The sequence below is a fragment of the Amblyomma maculatum genome, chromosome 1 (assembly GCF_055883805.1).
Source record: "Amblyomma maculatum isolate TAMU_Amacu chromosome 1, ASM5588380v1, whole genome shotgun sequence".
In the NCBI taxonomy this organism is placed as follows: domain Eukaryota; kingdom Metazoa; phylum Arthropoda; class Arachnida; order Ixodida; family Ixodidae; genus Amblyomma; species Amblyomma maculatum.
In genome coordinates, this window is record NC_139344.1 from 356,658,397 (window position 1) to 356,676,739 (window position 18,343).

Here is an 18,343-nt window from a genome sequence, read left to right on the forward strand (position 1 = left end):
TGCGTATATTATGTATTCGCCCCTCCTGCTTGGGCCTACTGTAGGCCTGCAGTATGTTCTAAATAAATAAAATAAATAAATAGATTTGGGAAATCCGTCAAAAGGATGTTGTGCAGTCTGTGCGCCCTAGAACAGGCGCCTTTACAATGGGCTCACCTGCTGAGAAACGTAGACGCGCCCGAGGTCGACTACGTAGTGATCGTTTTCGAGCGTGGCTTCAGCTGAGCTGGTGTTCACCCAAGGCAGGTTGAAACCGCTGGCCTCGAGATCGAAGCGCGCCGAGCAAAGCTGCATCGGGCTTTCAGGGTCGGCCTCCGCCATGATGCGGATGGCTGTGAAGCCGCCCGAAGTGACGTTGAGGTGGAGCGTGAACTTGAGCAGGCTTCCCAGTGTCGCCTTGCTCAGCTCCGTCATCGGAAGCACGTCTTCCACGTTGTTTGTCTGCGTACGCCGCCACCGGGGTGCGGCCAAAACGTCTTTTTTCTACCCACTTACAACTGATCTCAAGTATTCAGTGATTCCACCCGGTTAAAGTACCATGCAATAGTTTCCTTCCAATCAAACATATAGCAGCTTATATCTGCCAAAAGTGCCTATTAGCTGACGAAGTCTCTCTTTCTTTATGGAAGTCCAAAATTTACTATACATGGAAGCTAGCAGCTATTTGTCTGAGATCTTGGTGTACTGCACAAAGTTATTTTGCTCATATAATGGTTGAAGTTAACCCAGCTGTGGTTAGTTGATCAGTCCCCACAGGACGGCGCAAAACGTACCGGTTCATCGGGGTTGATCTCGGTGAGATTGACGTAGATTGGCTCCTTGTACATGACCTTGTTGGCCACGCTAATCTCCAGAGTGACAGTTTTCGTCTCTCCCACGTACTCCGGCTTGTTCAGTGCGAACAGGGCGAAGGTGAAGCTGATCTTGTTTTCGTCGATTCGCGCCTTCTGGTAAATCGAACCTGTCAGAAAACACGCGGCCAACCAATGCACAGGGTTAGTCTTAGTTCTGGGCCATTCAGTTCATTTTAATGCGTGTATTTGCTGACAAAAATGGCAGAAAAAAACATTACGGACGGGACACATCAGAAATATAGCGGGACAGCTCTATGAAGAAAGTTGGATTTATCCTCGATTATTACTCTTACGATTATTACGAATCATACCCACAACAAATATCGAGCACATAGTACACATCGCATTTGTCCCTCGTTTTCCCTCCAACCTTTCCAGCAAATATTCGTTGAGACAACAGTAAATGAGCAGCTTATGAGCCGAGATCTTTAAACAGATTATTTGTTATATATTTCATTGACGCTTTCAATGTTGCTATCAAAAGCTGCTTGGCGTGCGCGTCCTTATCTTTCTAGCCGCTCGCAAAAGTACTTGTTCCCATAGGCAATGTAATCAGAGCATGTCATTTTTCTTAACACGCCGACTAGAATCTCAGTTCTTCATTGGAGAGCCTCTTTTTCTCGCCAAGGTAGCAAGTGTGCATAAGTATGTCATACCCTCCTGTTATGCCTGGCACTGAAATTGAAGCATATTTCGTTGAACCCTCTTCTGACATCTGTCCTTTTGGAGTGGAAATTAAACATGTGGTATTTGCAGACTTCACAGAATGCGGATAATCGGCAAACATACATAACCCGATATAACTGTGCTTTGTCTTGCCCAACCTAGAAACTGAAAAACTGAAAAACTGAAAAGCTCTGCAAGCGACTGAAGAAAGAGGGCAGTCACCCGTGCTTGTGATGAGGCCCATGTCAATTTTTGCGGCGCTGTACGTCTCCTGTGTGGCTGATGGCGTGAGCACCGTCTTGTAGTGGTTGACATCGTTGGGTATGGCCCTGTAATTTCCGCTGAAACCTGTAAGTGAAATTGCAAGACATTCAACAGAGCGACATGGAGGGCTAGTCGGTACGGCACGGTGAAAAAGTGCAAAGAACGAAGAAACAAGGGAGAAATACATAAAACAAACAGCGCCCGTGAGTGCCTTCCGTATTCCTTATTTTTGTAGTCGTTCCTTGCGCCTTTGCACAGTGCAAAATATTTAACATTGGAAAGAAGGAAGCTATACCCCGACAGTATGCATGCGCTTAGCTAGGGGCAAAATGAGTCTATATGCCTTGTGGCACGTAATGTAGGCGAGACCGGCGGTAAAATGTATGCCTGATATAGTATATGACACCTCACCGGTACTCATGCAGTGCGTAGACCAGAAGGTCTTACTTCTACTCTCTCTTGATATCTATTATTGCCGAATTTTAGGTTAACGTCACCGCCGCCGTAACCAAAATGGCTAAAAACGCCGTCAGAGAAAACAGGCACCTGATTTCGAATCGAAACTGTGACGCAATCGTTCTCTGTGCAGCGTTCAGGGTGACGTCATACCATTTCGCTTCACATTTAGCATCCATCTCCTAGTCAAGTTGTAGGATGGTTTGCTATAGAGATTTCAACCGCCGACTTATGCACCTACGACAAGCGTCAGTGTTCACTGAGAAGTGAGATACTGCGCCTTTCTTTCCTCCAAAACCAACTCTAAAAAAAAGTATTCGCGGAAAGAAAAGGGGTGTTAAAAGCGCCTGAATCATTTCAGAGAGCAGTCTCAATATTCGCATTCAACTCTTGCGCTTCTCAACCAGCGAAGCCGGAAATGAGGAAACCAAGACCCGAGCAGTACATCAGGAGGATGCAATGTGACCCTTACTGGTGACTCCCAGGTTTCCGACGGCAAGCAAGTCCTCGAGGTCGGTGGGCCCCGTGACGGAGATGGTGACCCGGTCCGAGCGTAGCTTGAGGAACATGTCGACGGTGTAGATGCCTGCGCTGTCTAGCGCGATTTCGCTCGGGCCGGTCACGTCCACCTCGAGTTTCTTCTCATCCTCGTTCTGCGACGCGTACCAGGTGGTGCGAGATGTCATGAGGTGTTAGGAAAGCTACCGCATGCTCTCAGCTTTAAATATCCCCGGCCACCGACCCACTCTCTACTTGCCCGGGGTTTGTTCACAACTGTAACAAAATGTTTCCAAAGCAGCCTGCACGCACAGTGCAGTCTGCAGTATAAAAAAAAAAGAAAAACGAATACTTGGAATTCAGTGTAAATACAGTCCCTCTCTGTTTTAACTGCAACGTGTCGGGGATGGCTTTCTTGTGGGTCGCGCTTTACATCAGCGCAATAGCGTGCATAAGACATACGGAACAATGCAGCAAATCAAAATTCCCTGGTGGCAGCTAGACGTGTAACGTTTCAGAACCCAGGACTATCATTTGTCCGTAAGCTCGCATTTGCACGCGTGCGTCCATTTGCATAGATAAATTTCAGAAGATCCAATACAAAGTGGGTATTCCATTAGACACTATTGCCAAGTGTGCGCAAAATTAGTGACTGCAGCCCTTTTTTAGCTTCTTCTCGACTTAACCTTTTGCGGGACAGAACGTGGAATTTGAAAATGAAAAAGAAAAAAAAAATTGCCACGAAATAACCTTGCAAGCGGTACTGCCAAGATAAGTTTTTTTTTTATATAATAGCATTTGTGAGACCATGGCAGTCTGTATCTTGACACCAGGGGTCGAAGGCATATGATTGCAAGATGTGCTGCATTCAGGCAAAACAGGTAAATTCTGAATAAGTCTAGGTACCATACTGCCGTGAAATGCAATACATGCCGCATGGGCTGGTGAACAACGCGAACGAATTGACTTCTTCCTCGCAGTGTCCGAAAACACTATTTCAACGAAATATTTGGAAATAAAAAAATTAACCAAATCAAGTAGAGTAGTTCGTCTTGAGGAAATATACAGCGCGAACAGAGACGACAGACGAGGAAGTACACAACACTAGCACTGTGTACTTCCTCGTCCGTCGTCTCTGTTCGCGCTGTATATTTCCTCAAGATGAACATAACCCAACTAGCCCATCTTGCCATCCTACTGCAAGTAGAGTAGCCCTAGATCTTGGGGCATCAACGTTAAACAAGCAGATAACATGCTACAGAAATGCGCATGAAGGAGGCAACACCTATTGAGACCAAGAAAAGCAGGCAGGAATAATACAATTTTTTTGTGTGCTGTTGATAAGTGGGCCATTGTGCAATCGCTGGGTGCATAAGCTTCTAAAGTATTCTTGTGCTTGACAACACGAATAGGAAATGAAATCCAGCAAGAAAAAAAAAAAAAAGACAGCAAACATTTGAATGCAGCTTGTAAGTAAGCAAATTCCCCTTTTGTAAATCGATGTAGTATACACGACACGCGGAGCGAAATATTCCACTAGTCCGTAAGAATGGCGGTCCTATGCATGCAAATGCAAGCACCACGTTTTGCAGGGCTCACCGCTTTCGCTGGATTGAGGGTGACCTCGGTCTGGCCTACCCAGACGTACGTCTCGAAGTCAAACTCGGCGCCCACGGTGACGTAGTGGGTCTTGGACGTCGTGCGCGTGCGCACGGCGGTCACCGAGAAGCGCAGCAGGATGTTGCGACTCGTGTCCGGGTTGACGATGTTGCCGAACTCGACCACCACCCGGTCGTACTGGGCCCAAAAGGTCCACGTGAACACATTAATCCATGAAAAATATGCACCTGCTGTTTCTGACTAGGCCAAACCGTGTTGCGGCTTTAGTGCGAGTAAAAATCACTGCACTGTTTACCGGCCGAGGCCATAAATCTCACGCTCTTCTGCAGCCACTCATCTCGAGCACGAATTGACTACAAGGAAGCATTTGCGACTTCCGGACAAATAAATACAATGCCACTCTCAAAACGATGACATCTTGTACATCTTCACTCGACCATTTCACAGCGTCATAAACACTACAAGTGTACTGATAACAGCTTCCGAAGAATAGCTGCCACAGAAATTATAGGTTTTACACAGCAAGGTGTTTTGAGAGGTAGCATGTGCAGTCACTCTCCTCTTTACAATGCAATGAAAGCGGTAACGACCAACATCACAGTTTGCAAGGATTACCGCATCAAGCAATTCAACAATCAATCACAGAACTAGCACTGGCTAGCAACAGGAAGCACGAACACGCTTTTTTGCAGGACATTCAACTTGCGTGAAACAGTGAACGCTAGAATGACAACGCTATCGACCTAGGGTGACTCTAGTATGCTTCTGTAAATGCCATATTAATTTTGCGAGAATAAATTATTTTAGGACTGTATGGAACACAAAAGTACTACAGGTCACGGCATCCCTCCATACCAATCTTCCTTGCATTCCAGAAAAAGGAGCAATATTTTTTTGCAAATGAACTGACTTCGTCCTTTTTTCATTCACAGTGCAGAAGTTTTATCGCCAGCCAAGTGAACTTGTCTCACAGAGCACCCCGAAGCGGAGAAAGCTAAGTAGGGAGCGCTGTGTGATCCGGTGGGAAGGGCAGACAAAAGACGCACCACGTTCTTGACGGACTCGCTCAGGATCATCTTTGGCGTGGGCTCGCCGACGCTGAACGTCATCTCGGGCGGCAGGTCGGTCCGCACGTCGAAGATAGCCAGCGGCGGCACGTAGTTCTCGGCGATCACGTCCTTGGTGAATATGTCGACAAGCAGGTCCAGCCTCTCCGTGGGCGGAATGGTGATCTGCAGCTCGTACTCGAGCACGCGTCCAAGCTCCATGGCGGCCGGATCACCGCTCACGATGTTCAGCTTGAAGTCCGTGCGGTAGTTCTCAGAGTCCGTCGCTGAAGGCGGAGCCTGCGTTCGGTACCGGCCGTGGCCGATAATGCGACGCATTACATTGAAAGTATCAAAGAGGGAGAAAGAGAAATGTAACAGCAGAGTTCTTCTGGTGGGTCACTTTCCAACGCTTCTTAACTTCACTTAAGGCCGTATTTCGACCCCGATTCTTAAAATAAACAATAGCGTCTGAAATTCGGGCGGCTGAAAGCACCGACTCTTTGCAATGTGCTTAGATGCAGGCCTCTGCAAAGCAGACTTGGGTCAAAATTCTTCGGACAACATTGTTTGTGTTTCAGCCGTGCAGCCGTCAACCTAAGGAAAGCTTCCAACCTCTGTAGGCTGAGGGGAATGACAGTCATCGCCTTTCTAGGCCTGTTCGTCATTAGGGGTGCTTTAAGTACTGAATTGTACTTGAAACGCAGAAAATGTGTCTAAAAGCTATTCTTAAAAGGCTCACGTAGATTGTCAGTAATAGCTCCATCTTAGACGAAGAAAAAGAAAACCGTGCAGATGACTGGCCTACAGGGCATAAAAAATAGTGGGTCTGCACTAAAGTTGCATGCATATGTTCATTGGTCGGATTAGAACACCCATTGCTGGATTTGGTATGCAGAAATGTAGTCATCAAACCTGTCATGCCCGCCGGTTTCCTTCTTTGCCCTTTAATTAACTTCATTGGTTAGGCTCACTATTTTTTTTTATTTTACAGAGTACAGTTCATTTCGTGGAAATGGACTACAAACCTTCCGAATGGTGGGAAGTGAAACATTGTTAGCTCAATCTTACCTGCCGTTTTGTGCGGTTGTGATGATGACTGGTGCCGTCAATATCACCAGTGAGCATGTGGCTGTGGTCGTCGTGGTCTTCGGCTGTGTCCAGGTAGAAGGTCACCTGCGCGACAAACATTTTAAGGTGTTAGATTTTAAGACTCGTGTTTGACACAAAATAAAGCTGTCTCCGACTATCGACATGACACGGTTTCTGTATCTCAGCAAAAAAAAAAAAAAAAAAAAGATGAAAAAAAGAAAAGAAAACGCGCACACTAAACAGGACAAGAAAGACTACACTTTTCCTAATTATTGTGTGCTGTTTTTTTCTAAGATGCTGCTAAAAACTAGTTCAAATGTCGGTCTTACACGATTGCTGTATATTATACCCGTAAAACTCAAGCTAATCAATGTGTAGTGAACCGTAACGGCCGCGCCTCAGAAAGATGGCATAGAGAACGGGGAAGCGCCTCCGCGTTGCTCTAGATCGCTTTGGTGTCTAGACTGGCTGTGTTTTGTGTTACTCGCCACTCAGTTTACGCATAATTATATCCACCGTTTTATGAATGGATAAACCCATTTTTATTTGGTGGAGGTACATCGATAAGATACGAACTTTTAGATGGGATGTCACTGCCAGAGTTCCAGTGTCGCTGCTACTTTAAATAAAAACGAGTTCTGTTATGGCCTCGCCACGGTAGTGCAGTGGTTAGGGCACTTGACTGCTGTACCCACATTCTTTTTTACAGCCGCCATCATCGTTCGCAGTTTCAGTTTTGCTCCTTGACCGAAATTATGTAGCAAAAATTAAAATTCTGGATCTTTCTGTGAAGTTTCGTTTTTTTTTTTTGCTCCATCCTTTTTACTTACTCAAGGTTGTCTTCAACTCACTAAAAATGAAAAGTGCTTATCAGCTTGAACTTATGCTAGACAGCGGGATATATTAACCAAACTCTTCATACATAAGCACTGCTTTTTATCGGGTGGTTCCTCAGTTTCAGGTAAGTACTATTCGAGAAATTTTCTTCTCTTCATAACTTTTAGGAGGAAAACTTGGTGAAAAGGGAAATTTTCATGCCTGCTGACACTCGATACTTTTTTTCTCCTTTTTTGCTGCAGGAAAAAAATGACCAATACTAAAGATTTGTGGGTCTAATTAAGAGAAGTTTTGGTCCCAGAATCGAATATCGTTGCTCAGTTGTCGTATTGCCGGATATCATCAGATAGGAGATGCATCGTGCGTTGCAAACCTGCATTGTCGAGTCCGGGTCAGTGTCGTTCTCGAGGCTGCCGGGCGACCAGGCGCCCAGGGTGACCGGGAAGGGCACCCCTTCCACCAGGTGGTGCGGGTCGTCCAGCGTCACATGGCCCGTGACGTTGTCCACCGAGAACAGCTGGTAGCGGTTGCCGGCCACGATGCTGTAGCTGGTGATGGCGCACGCGCATGGCTCGCGGCCTTCGCAAGTGTCCTCCAGATCACGGTCCCGAGCCGCCGCGCGGAACACGGGCCGAGACACGTCTGGTTCCGAGATGGCCACCACCTCGGCCCGGCTTGGGAAGGACGGCGGGTACAGGTCCACTGGCGGGGGTTATTATAACACGTTATACAAACAGGTTATGCGCACAGTTGCTCACTGTAATTGATTACTTTCTTCGTTTCTTCGTTTCATATCACATGCACGCACACATACAACTAATAAAGAAAACGCGAGATAGGATGACTCCTGTACGCTCCAGACCGGGAGAGGAAAACCGAACAGCGCCATTGGCTGACAACGAAGGTATAAGATGTGTGCAAGCATTTTACGCGAGCTGGCTATTATAGACTAGTGGCAGCTCATGGACGACCCTCGGGTGTGCAAAAGTCGTGCAAAGTGCGGTGACCAGAGTAGTAGAGTCATACTACAGAATACGGTCTAGTGTAACGCACGTAGACAAAGAACAGAAATCTCCTCATTAGAAGAAAGAAATATTTGTCTACGTGCCCACCCACAGCTCTTGACGTGCTGCTGTCCCAAATGATGGTAATAAGCTAAATAAAAGTTTTAGTAGGATGATTGAAAAGTGCATACAACGAAGAACAAACCTAAACAGTGGGCATGACAGAGCACTATGCGTGTTCTGAAGTTCCTTTTAAAGAAAAAGCATTACTGAGATACAAGAACAAAAACTTCTAAGCGTATCGCTTTTTGAGCTGCTTGAAAGAGTTGCATACATCTCAGGAAGTGATGCCGTGTGTCAACCGCACAGCAAGCGTCGCTGTCTTATCCTCGCAAGTGGTTCATTGATATGTGCATGTCAAACAACTTAAATTTTGTGTGTTTTTTTCTCTCTGTTAAACTTAAGCGCGTGTTCTTGAAAATGAGTTGCCCAGCAACATTTCTTTCTAGACTCCTATGAAAGCGAAACAGGACAACCACGTGCAATACACATATGCCCGAATTTTTTAAAACGTCTTTTCGTCGTATTAGCAAAAGTAAAGTGACCAGTCGGAGTTCGAGCTGTCAAGCAATGGCGTAAACTATGCTGGGCACAAGAGGTGATTTGAAATTCGTGCGTGGCAGGGCAGTCTTCTGCCATACCGGCTCAGATAGATTCGAAACGTTTCAGCATATGCCTTACCGAACTCGTCACAAGAGTCACCTTCCCAGCACGGCTTGCAAATGCAGCGGCCAAGCCCGTCGCAAGCTCCGTTGACGCAAGGCATTGTCCTGAGAAGAGGAATGCAATAATTGTATACTCAGTGAGCCGAGCACTAATTTATTTGTACATAACTGAGGTAAACGTATAGCGGCTCGTGTTCACAACAATGACAAAAATAAGCGCGCACCAAGAGTCATGCATAATGACGCATGCTTGAAGCAATGAATCAACATTTCACGCATTTGCTTCTAGTAATATCAGTGCCCGACTTGTTCGTAAGCTATAATAAAGCTTACCTGTCCATGCTGTTGGCGAGGCTGGCTATTGGCGCGCAACTCTCACAGGTAACGGTAGCCAGCAAATAAAGACTGTCTTCCTATTTAAAATTGACAGCTCAGAATATGTCACTGCAAATGTGTCCTCTTGTCTTAGTGTGTGCGACGAAGCTTTGTGAGGCAGGTTTGTGAAAGGAGTTTGTGCCCTATGTACAGCAGATTGCTAGAAGTTTTCAGAAGGCCAATATTTTTGTGTTTTAATATTATATTTTTTTTGGAGGAATGAAAAAAAAAAAGACTGATTTGGACTAAAAGGTAACGTCAAACTTGTCGCTCCAGCACGTTTATTATAGCAAATACGTTCACCTTCCATATCCTTGACTGCTCGAAGTTATTATGCGTGCATAATTGATGGCACGTTGCGACCTGCGTGTAGCTGAGTCTTTTCAGGAGTGGAGAGCGTGCCGACAAAGTATGGCAGCAAAGTTACGACGAAACAAAGAAAAAAGAAAGAGAGAGAGAGAGGACGAAAGAATGCAAACGAAGCTGCGCCAACTGGAAGTTCCACTCGGCAGCGTTGGGTGCCGTTAAAATGTGATAATGGGAATCTAGCGTGGCGCCTCTTGACACGCCATGGCGCAGTTTGCGTGCATCGCTGGAACACGCGCTGAAGATGCGTACAAAACTGTTACACGGTGAGGCGCGCGTGTTGTCCCTGCGGCCATGCAGTATGGTTTCGTAAAGATGCTAATGTAATACGATGCAAGTGTGCCGATGAACATGGAATCATTCGTCTGCGTGGCAGTGGCGTGGCTTACACTTTGCAGTCGCCTTCGAGGCATCCCTCCACGATCCTGGTACAGCTGCGCCCGTCTGCTGCTCCTGCGTTTGGTAAAATTAAATATCCGTTCGATTCCAAGCTGGACACATGCTTCTTTTTCCAGACCTGACAAATTTCCTGAATTCTACCGGGATATTTGCGGGACGCCAGAAGCAGACGAAAGAGGGTTATTAAATAACGGTGCTCTCAGGCGCCATTTAAACTTTTTCTGCAAGCTGTTTCTGGTAACTGCTAGCATTAGCATTGTGATTAATCGGCCAGAAATTACTAGGCCATAACTATACTTTAAACAATAATTAAAGAGAAGCGTTTTGTTTTGGCTCAGTGATCTCATCATAGTCGAGCACACAATATCCACTGCTATAGTCACTATTTGGAGAAAAGCATCTGAAAGGAACTGTAACGGAATGTGGGCAACCCTCCCCCAATTTGTCGGTTCCCAAGCAGGCAAACGGTGCCTTGCAGAGATCCATGTGGCCTCTGCCTTTTTCTTTCATTAAATACGTTTTTCTCCCTCTCTGTCCCTGTGGCGCGCACCCCTTAACGACAGGTCTTCCATCCATATGTGTGTGAGTTTCAAAGAGTTTCAATGCTGCATGTGCCCAATGACATAGTATGTCACGGAATTTCCAAATTTCCAATAACATGACAATCAGCGCACTCAGGCGGCTACTCTGTGTGGTGTTTGCTTTCGACGTGAATGCATGCCATGAAGAGCTCTTAAAGGTAGATTTATATATTCTTATGGCAAAGCAGATAACTGAGGCAGCCTGGGTTGTTAAGTGATTAAGGTCTACGGAACGTAGTGATTCTTGTGGTGTCAACAGAATCTGCTACCGCCTGATCGCGTTGGTAGTTATTCACGCCGATGAGTGGAAAAAAGCGAGAAATGAAGCTCAGTTAAGGCTGCATATATAGAGCGTTCTCTTACCATTTTTAACCCCCACGCGGAAGGAAAAAAAAAGGCACATTAAAACCTACAAAGAAAACAAAACAGATGGAAGTACATAAGGCCCAGCTGCCATCGTACAGGGAGCGATCAGTAATCCATACTGCAAAGAAAAGTACACCGCACTGCGGCAGCATTGAGAAACAAAATGTGTTGACTTCATCGCAGTTTCTTTGCGGCAAAGGCCAATGGCAGCAAGAGATGCATCGCATTTTGTGACTTTTCCGGCTCATTATATCTTTATTTTCGGCTAATCATTTGAACATACGGGGTACTCTATTAGTACGGGCTGATTTCAGGTCGTCTCCACGTGTTTTCAGCATCCCGAGAATTTCTGGTCATTTCTTTTTCAACGCTGGGATTAGGTGAAAGAGACTGTTCAAGGAAAAGTTTGCTCGGTGTCTTTGCCGCCGCATTTCTCAGTGTGTCGAGTACACGCGAGTGCGTCTAGCTTCTGTTGTACCGTGTTGCTTGTTAATTTTGTTTTCTATACATAAACCCACTGTATTCACCTGCTAGAGCTTTCCGGGATAACACTTAAGACATACACTTATATCTAGGTAGACAATAACGGCTGCTAAAGTAGCACTGCTTTCGCTGATGCTTACTACTCGTGCAGTATTGCAGTGCTACAAGCACACATAATTAGGCCTGTTGACTAGCGCTTGTGCGCCTGACTGCAGGCAGACTCTGCAAGCTCAGTGTTCCAGCGTAAATGCTGTGGTAACTGATGAGCATAGTTTGCAACGAAGCCATAGTGTCAACCAAGTTTATGGCCAGCAGTGCTGCGACGGGAACATGCACGTTTGTCTAATTCCGTCATCACCACCTCTCCTGTCTGCCCCGCCGGGGTGGTACAGTGGTAAGACGCCCGACTACTGTCCGGAGCTCCCGGGTTCGAACCCGACCTCGGCGGCTGCGCTTCGATGGAGGCGAAACGAAGTGGCGTCCGTGTGCTGTGCGATGTCAGCGCACGTTAAAGATCCCCAGGTGGTCGAAATTACTCCGTAGCCCTCCACTACGGCTCCCCTTTCTCTCTTTCCACTTTCACTCCCACCTTCATCCCTTCCCTTACGGCGCGGTTCAGGTGTCCACATAGCAAGTGTGACAGATACTGCGCCTTTCCCTTCCTATGAACCAATTATTATTATTATTATTATTATTATTATTATTATTATTATTATCTCCTGTCCCACTTCCGAAGCTAGTATCACTGTTCAAAGATGGTGCCCATGATGTCACGTGTAAGCCATCTACAAAAAATTAGCTCATAGGAGGTTGTTTTCTTTTTTCTTCCCTTCATGAGCACTTTCCTGGGCTCAACAAGAGTTGACATCATTTTCCTTTGACTCTGTGCTAAACAAACGGCGCGACGGGTAGACGTTTGCCCATCGATCCGACATTGCAGCGGTCACAGCCGCGGTCCGAGTGTCCTTCAGGTTGCCTGACCTTGAGGTGAGAGGATAGGGGGGAGGGGGCTTGTGGGGCCCACGCGTTGGGTTGTTTGCGTGCTTGCGGCAGCCTAAGCGTCATGCTTGGAAGACCGTCGCGGCCATGCTTCAGTCGGCACGCACGCCGCTTCGACTGCCGAGCAGCAGCTCTGCGGTGCGCCTCCGCTTCCCCTCTAGCCAGCTCCATCTGATTGCAGCGAGGCGATATGGGCATAGCCAGGCGGTCGGAAACAATATCGGAGATTAGTTTTTCCTCTCCGAATACCTGCTTGCGTTCGTTGTACCTGATGGACGTTGCATTATCTGTCGGAATATGTCCGTGATCGGCACCAATAAGTGCCTGCGTGCGAAAACAGGTGACTCGATTGAAAGAAATTGCCGCTCGCCATGAAAAAAACAAAACGGAAACGATGTGGTTATGGACTATTCAAAATAATCACAGTTGGAATCAAGCCGCTCCTCACTATGCACACAGCAAGCTACAAATATGAAAAATTGTTTACAAGCAGTTGAAGTAATGGTATTATTGGTTTACAGATTTTTTTCCGGCTATTCGATTTGTGCCATTTGTGATCCAGATAGTAGATGGCGTTACTGCGTGTATGCGCTCATTAAAACACACCGTGGTGCCCTCTAGCTGGTCCTCCCCAAAAGAGGCGGCGCCTCGAATCGGTGCTGAAGCTTCCGTATACATGCGAGGGTGGCGTGGTGGTGGGTAGAATATCGCACAGATGCCCGTCGCCTTTGGTTTTGCGAAAGCCGGTACAGCGACGACAGTGAACATTTTTCGTTCTTGATGAGGTTTGGGTTTAAGAAAATTAGGCAAAAAGAATCAGGATGAGTAGCATCTTTGCAACAGACGGTATGCTTCCTACCTGTCCTTCCGGATTTTTTTTTCTTGAAATATTGACATTTCAGCCCAATACAGACTCAATGCTACAGACAAGGAGACAATGGGCAACACTTTACGAACGCTTCATGCTATCTTAGCGCTCACAGCATTCATTATTATATACATTTGCTCTTGGCATACTCAGCCCCAAGACGTGCACACAAAAAACAAAACAAAAAAACACTGATCACAACGAGAAATAGACACTGCTCCTTAGTATCTATTGTTAAAAGTGTTAAATGAACATATACTAAAGTACCAATTATGCGTCAACTTTAAATTTTCTTCGCGTAAATGGTTGATCCAGAATTAAATTGGAATATCCTTCACTAAAAGTTTCACTTCATGTTAACAAGTTCGCTTGCAGTTTCAAACTTTGTTCTATCACTACACTGCTGATTATTGGATCATAATACACAGAATCGTATAGGTCATCAGGCCCTTTTAACAGGCGATTTACAAGGAGAGATATACACCGTCGTCCATTTGCACATAACGAGACAGCTATTTTTCTGTCTCGGTTCTGCGCATCGTACGGCTCATGGCATTTCCAAACTTAAGATTCAGGGCTAGGGCAAAGCGTGAAATGCGGATACTGCCGCCAACAAAGATAAGACAAGTACTAAAGATGGCTTTGAGCAGCGTGACGTGTTATAGACAATCTAAAAAGAAAACAAGAAACGTTGCTGGTACCTCGGCAGCAATTTTCTTCGCTCGGAACGTAAAATATAAGCTTGTCCTAAACGCTCATGTTATTGCTTTCGCAAGAAAGCCTGAAGCTATAACTTGATGTACGACTCCAACTACAGTCCCACGCCTGCAGCAAATCAGCTGCAAAAATTCGAGCTTCGTCGGTCGCTTCAATCTGTCCGATAGAGTAAAGCGTGCTGTAGCAAAGAAAGTTGCCGATAACTTTGAAACCAAAACACTGTCAGGATTCGGCATCTAGGTAGCTATGCAGCTCTCTGTACAAACTCCTTCGTCTGCGCTCTTTATTGCCAGCCCTAACGCGGACATGAGCTGGTCACCCGCATGCGTTTTTCATTTCAAGATAGCTATATACACACTAAGCAAAGGCCCCACTAATTGGAAACTTGTACCTTGACAAGCCACCTCACTGATCAGTTGTGACTGCTCCTGGTTTTACAATCACCAAGATAGCGAAGCAAATGTATACTGCCATTGATTCGGGTTTACGACATAGTCCACATTGGTTAAACTAACAGCTCGAGAAAAAAGCGACATTATTTTGTACTGTTTTACACACTTCCTAACAGCACATTTTCACGAGAAAAAATTGCAATGACGAGAAATTTCAGTGCATATATATTTTTTGTTTGGCTTAGAGATTGCTTTATCGCCACAGTAAATTAGTTAACATACTGCAAGGCTCCTAGACAAATGTATGCTGGCGACGTTTTGAAATATTTCCCTTTTTATATTTCGTCTCTATCGTAGCACTTGACACCAAGGGTGAAAACCCCTCTTCAAGTGGATTGATTCCTAAGTTGGGGGATCGGATACCGGGCGCGGCGGCCGCGTTTTCAGAGGAGGCGAAATAATAACAAAAGGGACCTTGTGCTGTGGGATGTGAGCGAATTAATGTTCAAAAAGTTCAGATTGTCATCAACCGGACCATACCAAATGCACAGCAAATGCCTCTCCCAGCTCTTTGCAGTTAACACGGTCATGTGTTAGCTGCATCGCCTTGACCCCCTCAAACGTAATCTCTAGGTGGTGCAAACTAATTGGCCATCCCTGCTCTACGGCGTTCCTCATAGCCCATGTTCAACTTCGGATGCATAAAACTTGTGCACAGGGTGGGAAACTGGGCTGGTTAGCATCGGCTCATTTTTGAGGGCAAACAAAGCGCAGGACGGGTAGACGGGACCGACTTTGTCTCTAAGAGTCCTTGCCTTTATGCCATTTTCCGCTTTGTTGGATCCTTGCGCCAAACTGCCGTAGAAGAAAGCAAAAACAAAAATAAAATGAGAGAACGCTCGCGCCTAATGAAACGGCGCTCCTCTGTATTGAAAGCTGATTGATTGCCTTATTCTCAAAATGCAAAAGAAGCACCGTCCAACCGACGCAGTGTAAAGCTACAAATTTGTCAAACTTATGACAACCATAAGCCCGTGGACACAGAACTCTTGCACTCCGCCGTGGTGGCGCAGTGGTTAGGGAGCTCGACTACTGTACCCAAGGATACGGGGTCGAATCCCGGCCGCAGCGGCCGCTTTTCGACGGAGGGGAAAATAAATGCGCCAGTGTGCTGTGCGATGTCAATGCGAATTAAATAACCCCAGGCTCGTCGACACTCCCGAAGCCTTCCCTTATGACGTTACTCATTAGCCTGAGTCGCTTTGGTATTTAAACTCCATAAACTAAACCAAACTACACATACCATTGAAGCACCCCGATTGCACGGCACGAAGCAAACGTACCGCATCTTTAACATTCCTAATTCGAACCCGCCGTTTTGGCTCTGACTTCGCAAAGGGTAGGCTTGAGCTGATCGCATCGTGACGAAGGGCTTTAAAGACACCTGTTCTTCTCAAGTTTGGACAGGTGGGCAACGCAGAGAATCACAATGTTCTAACCAATAGGTTACGAATAAGAAAAATTTAGTTGCCTATGGAGGTGTGTGAAAGCTTTGCCAATGTGCTTAAACGACGAGGAAGTGCCTATGATACAGTAATGCTTAATGGCCTCCACAGTATTTGGCGTTCGAGAATGGCTGCATACCATTGTGAACCAGATGCAAGGCCAGCCCGAATCTACTTCCTCGAAAACATGCACTGGTTTGTGGAAACACAGAAAAGAGCTGATCGAGTTACTGAATGGCTGAAGGGACAATGAATCCTCTGTTTTCCCTGAGGAAATTTTAATATGATGACGCCGGATGTGACTGCTTGATTATAAAATCCTCACATGCAAGGGAACCAGTGTATGTGTTAATTTGTGTTGTACGTATTGGGTTGAAGACAGGCAATAGAGAAAAAACAACACCTGACAACTCATGTAAAGTTCGCGCTCGCGATCTGTTTCCACGATTTGGCAGTCGAAAATTAAAAAAGAAAGAATACAGTTGACGAACAGTAATTGGTTTTGAGTTGCGTTTAACGTTTATAATAAAATAAAACCACATGTAGCCAATGTAACAAACAAATAATATAGCAGGAGCAATGAATGGAACTCCTTACCAACAAACACACTAACTGCAGAAAATTCATGGCCCTAGAACTTAGCAAAACTAACAAACTGACAAAAAGGCTATGTTGCTGCTGCATTTTCCATTTCAGATTTGTAATACTTTTTTTAGATCTAGCCGCGATCAACTACGTTCCCTCTTGGCCATTTTGGACTCCTAGCTTTTCCTTGGTGCCGGTACTTTCTGGGAGGACTGATCAGACTAAATAAATTTTGTTATCGTGTATGCTTCCGCAGAATCACGTCCCGTCAACGCGCACAAAGTTACCTTCTTTAGAGAGAGTTAGACGTTGGTGCTATGCTGCGACTACATTGCCGTAGTGGCTGTTTTTAGGGTTGTCAAGACGTGGAGAGTTGCGTGAGAGGCAGGTAAGCGCGTATCCTGCAGTCGCACAACTCGCGCGTGTTCCTTCTCCTTTCTTTCTAAGGAAACCCCATAGTATTTTCTTCATTCGATAATAGTCCGGAATCAGTATCAAGAAAGCCATTTGTCAAATATACCTAAAATGCATGTTGCTTGTAAGCAGACCTGGCACTGAGCAGTAGACTGTAGCTTCTATCGTATTCCCCTTGTGCTTAAGCCAACAAACTCTGATGGCTGTCTTTGATGTCGGCATCAATAATTTGTAACGCCAGCGGTGACACACAAATCTATCCATGCAGCCTAGTAAAAATCTTGTAGCACGTGACGTAGGCTACATACTTTTTATAAATGTGAACAAGTTACAGCTATCACGTCGCCTGCTGTTAAAGAAAACTGATAACATGTAAATGCTGAAAACAGCTTGAGAACCGTCCTTTGCTCAGTAGAGCTTGACGGCAGGAAAAGGACCCACCAAGGATATCTTGCGCCGAGGCGAGTAGTAGACATGCCTGGGTGAAAAGAAGGCACAGCAGCAACGCGTAGGGCGCCATTCGCCGTTCAAAGCACCGCGAGGGGTCCATCCTGAAGCGGTGCACCGCCACACTGAAGACGGACCCGTGGCGCAGGACCCCGGACCTTGCCTGTTGCCCCGGTGACGGAGAGGCCACTCGGTTCCCGTCCAGTGCATTTTGCGACGTGCCCTGCTTCGCATTGCGACGCTTCCACCTGGTTCGCTGCTCTTCTGTCACCCACGCTGGGAGCCCTCGTTGGAATAAAGGGCATATCAGCCCTCAGTCTATTAGGTGGTACATGTTTATAGGGCTTATAGGGTTATAGGGATATAGGTTTATAAGTTTATAGGGCTTTAGGACGCACCCTGTCCAGAAAGTTGTTCTCGAAAGAGACATCGATTGACAACCTTGTATAGCGTTTTTGGCGGTACAGCTAGATATGTTTTGATTCCAAGGAACAAGGCCAGAAACTCCAACTAAATTATGGCTTTCAGCTTCATATAAAAGGGATGTAGAGGATTACATTAAGTTGGTCTGCGTCTATAAGTTATCGCGATCTAATGACAAAGGGACTGTGTCTCCCCTGATGGGGCTGGGGCAGGTAGGTCACCGCCGCTTGCGGCGGGGGCTAGCCTGCCACCGAATTTTTATGTTGTAGGCCGTCATTGCACCCGCCACCGCTACGGTGGTGGACGACGGCTGTTGTTGCGGCGTGCGTCTTTCTCTTCGTCTTCCTTTTCTTTCTTTTCT

At 46.1% G+C, this 18,343-nt stretch overlaps 1 protein-coding gene across 1 annotated transcript in view; it reads right to left on the minus strand.

Annotated features, from left to right (window-relative positions):
• LOC146207898 (uncharacterized) overlaps positions 1–17,662 on the minus strand; it is a 46,871-nt gene extending 29,209 nt beyond the window's left edge. The window contains exons 1-11 of the mRNA XM_084587181.1: positions 17,554–17,662; positions 10,193–10,256; positions 9,079–9,167; positions 7,707–8,035; positions 6,476–6,580; positions 5,405–5,704; positions 4,338–4,535; positions 2,713–2,893; positions 1,743–1,868; positions 774–961; positions 157–441 (exon numbers count right to left, since the gene is read on the minus strand). Coding sequence (XP_084443307.1) covers positions 157–441; positions 774–961; positions 1,743–1,868; positions 2,713–2,893; positions 4,338–4,535; positions 5,405–5,704; positions 6,476–6,580; positions 7,707–8,035; positions 9,079–9,167; positions 10,193–10,256; positions 17,554–17,662 — 1,974 coding nt within the window. The remainder of the gene's footprint in view (positions 1–156; positions 442–773; positions 962–1,742; positions 1,869–2,712; positions 2,894–4,337; positions 4,536–5,404; positions 5,705–6,475; positions 6,581–7,706; positions 8,036–9,078; positions 9,168–10,192; positions 10,257–17,553) is intronic.
• Between the last annotated feature and the right edge of the window lie 681 nt (positions 17,663–18,343).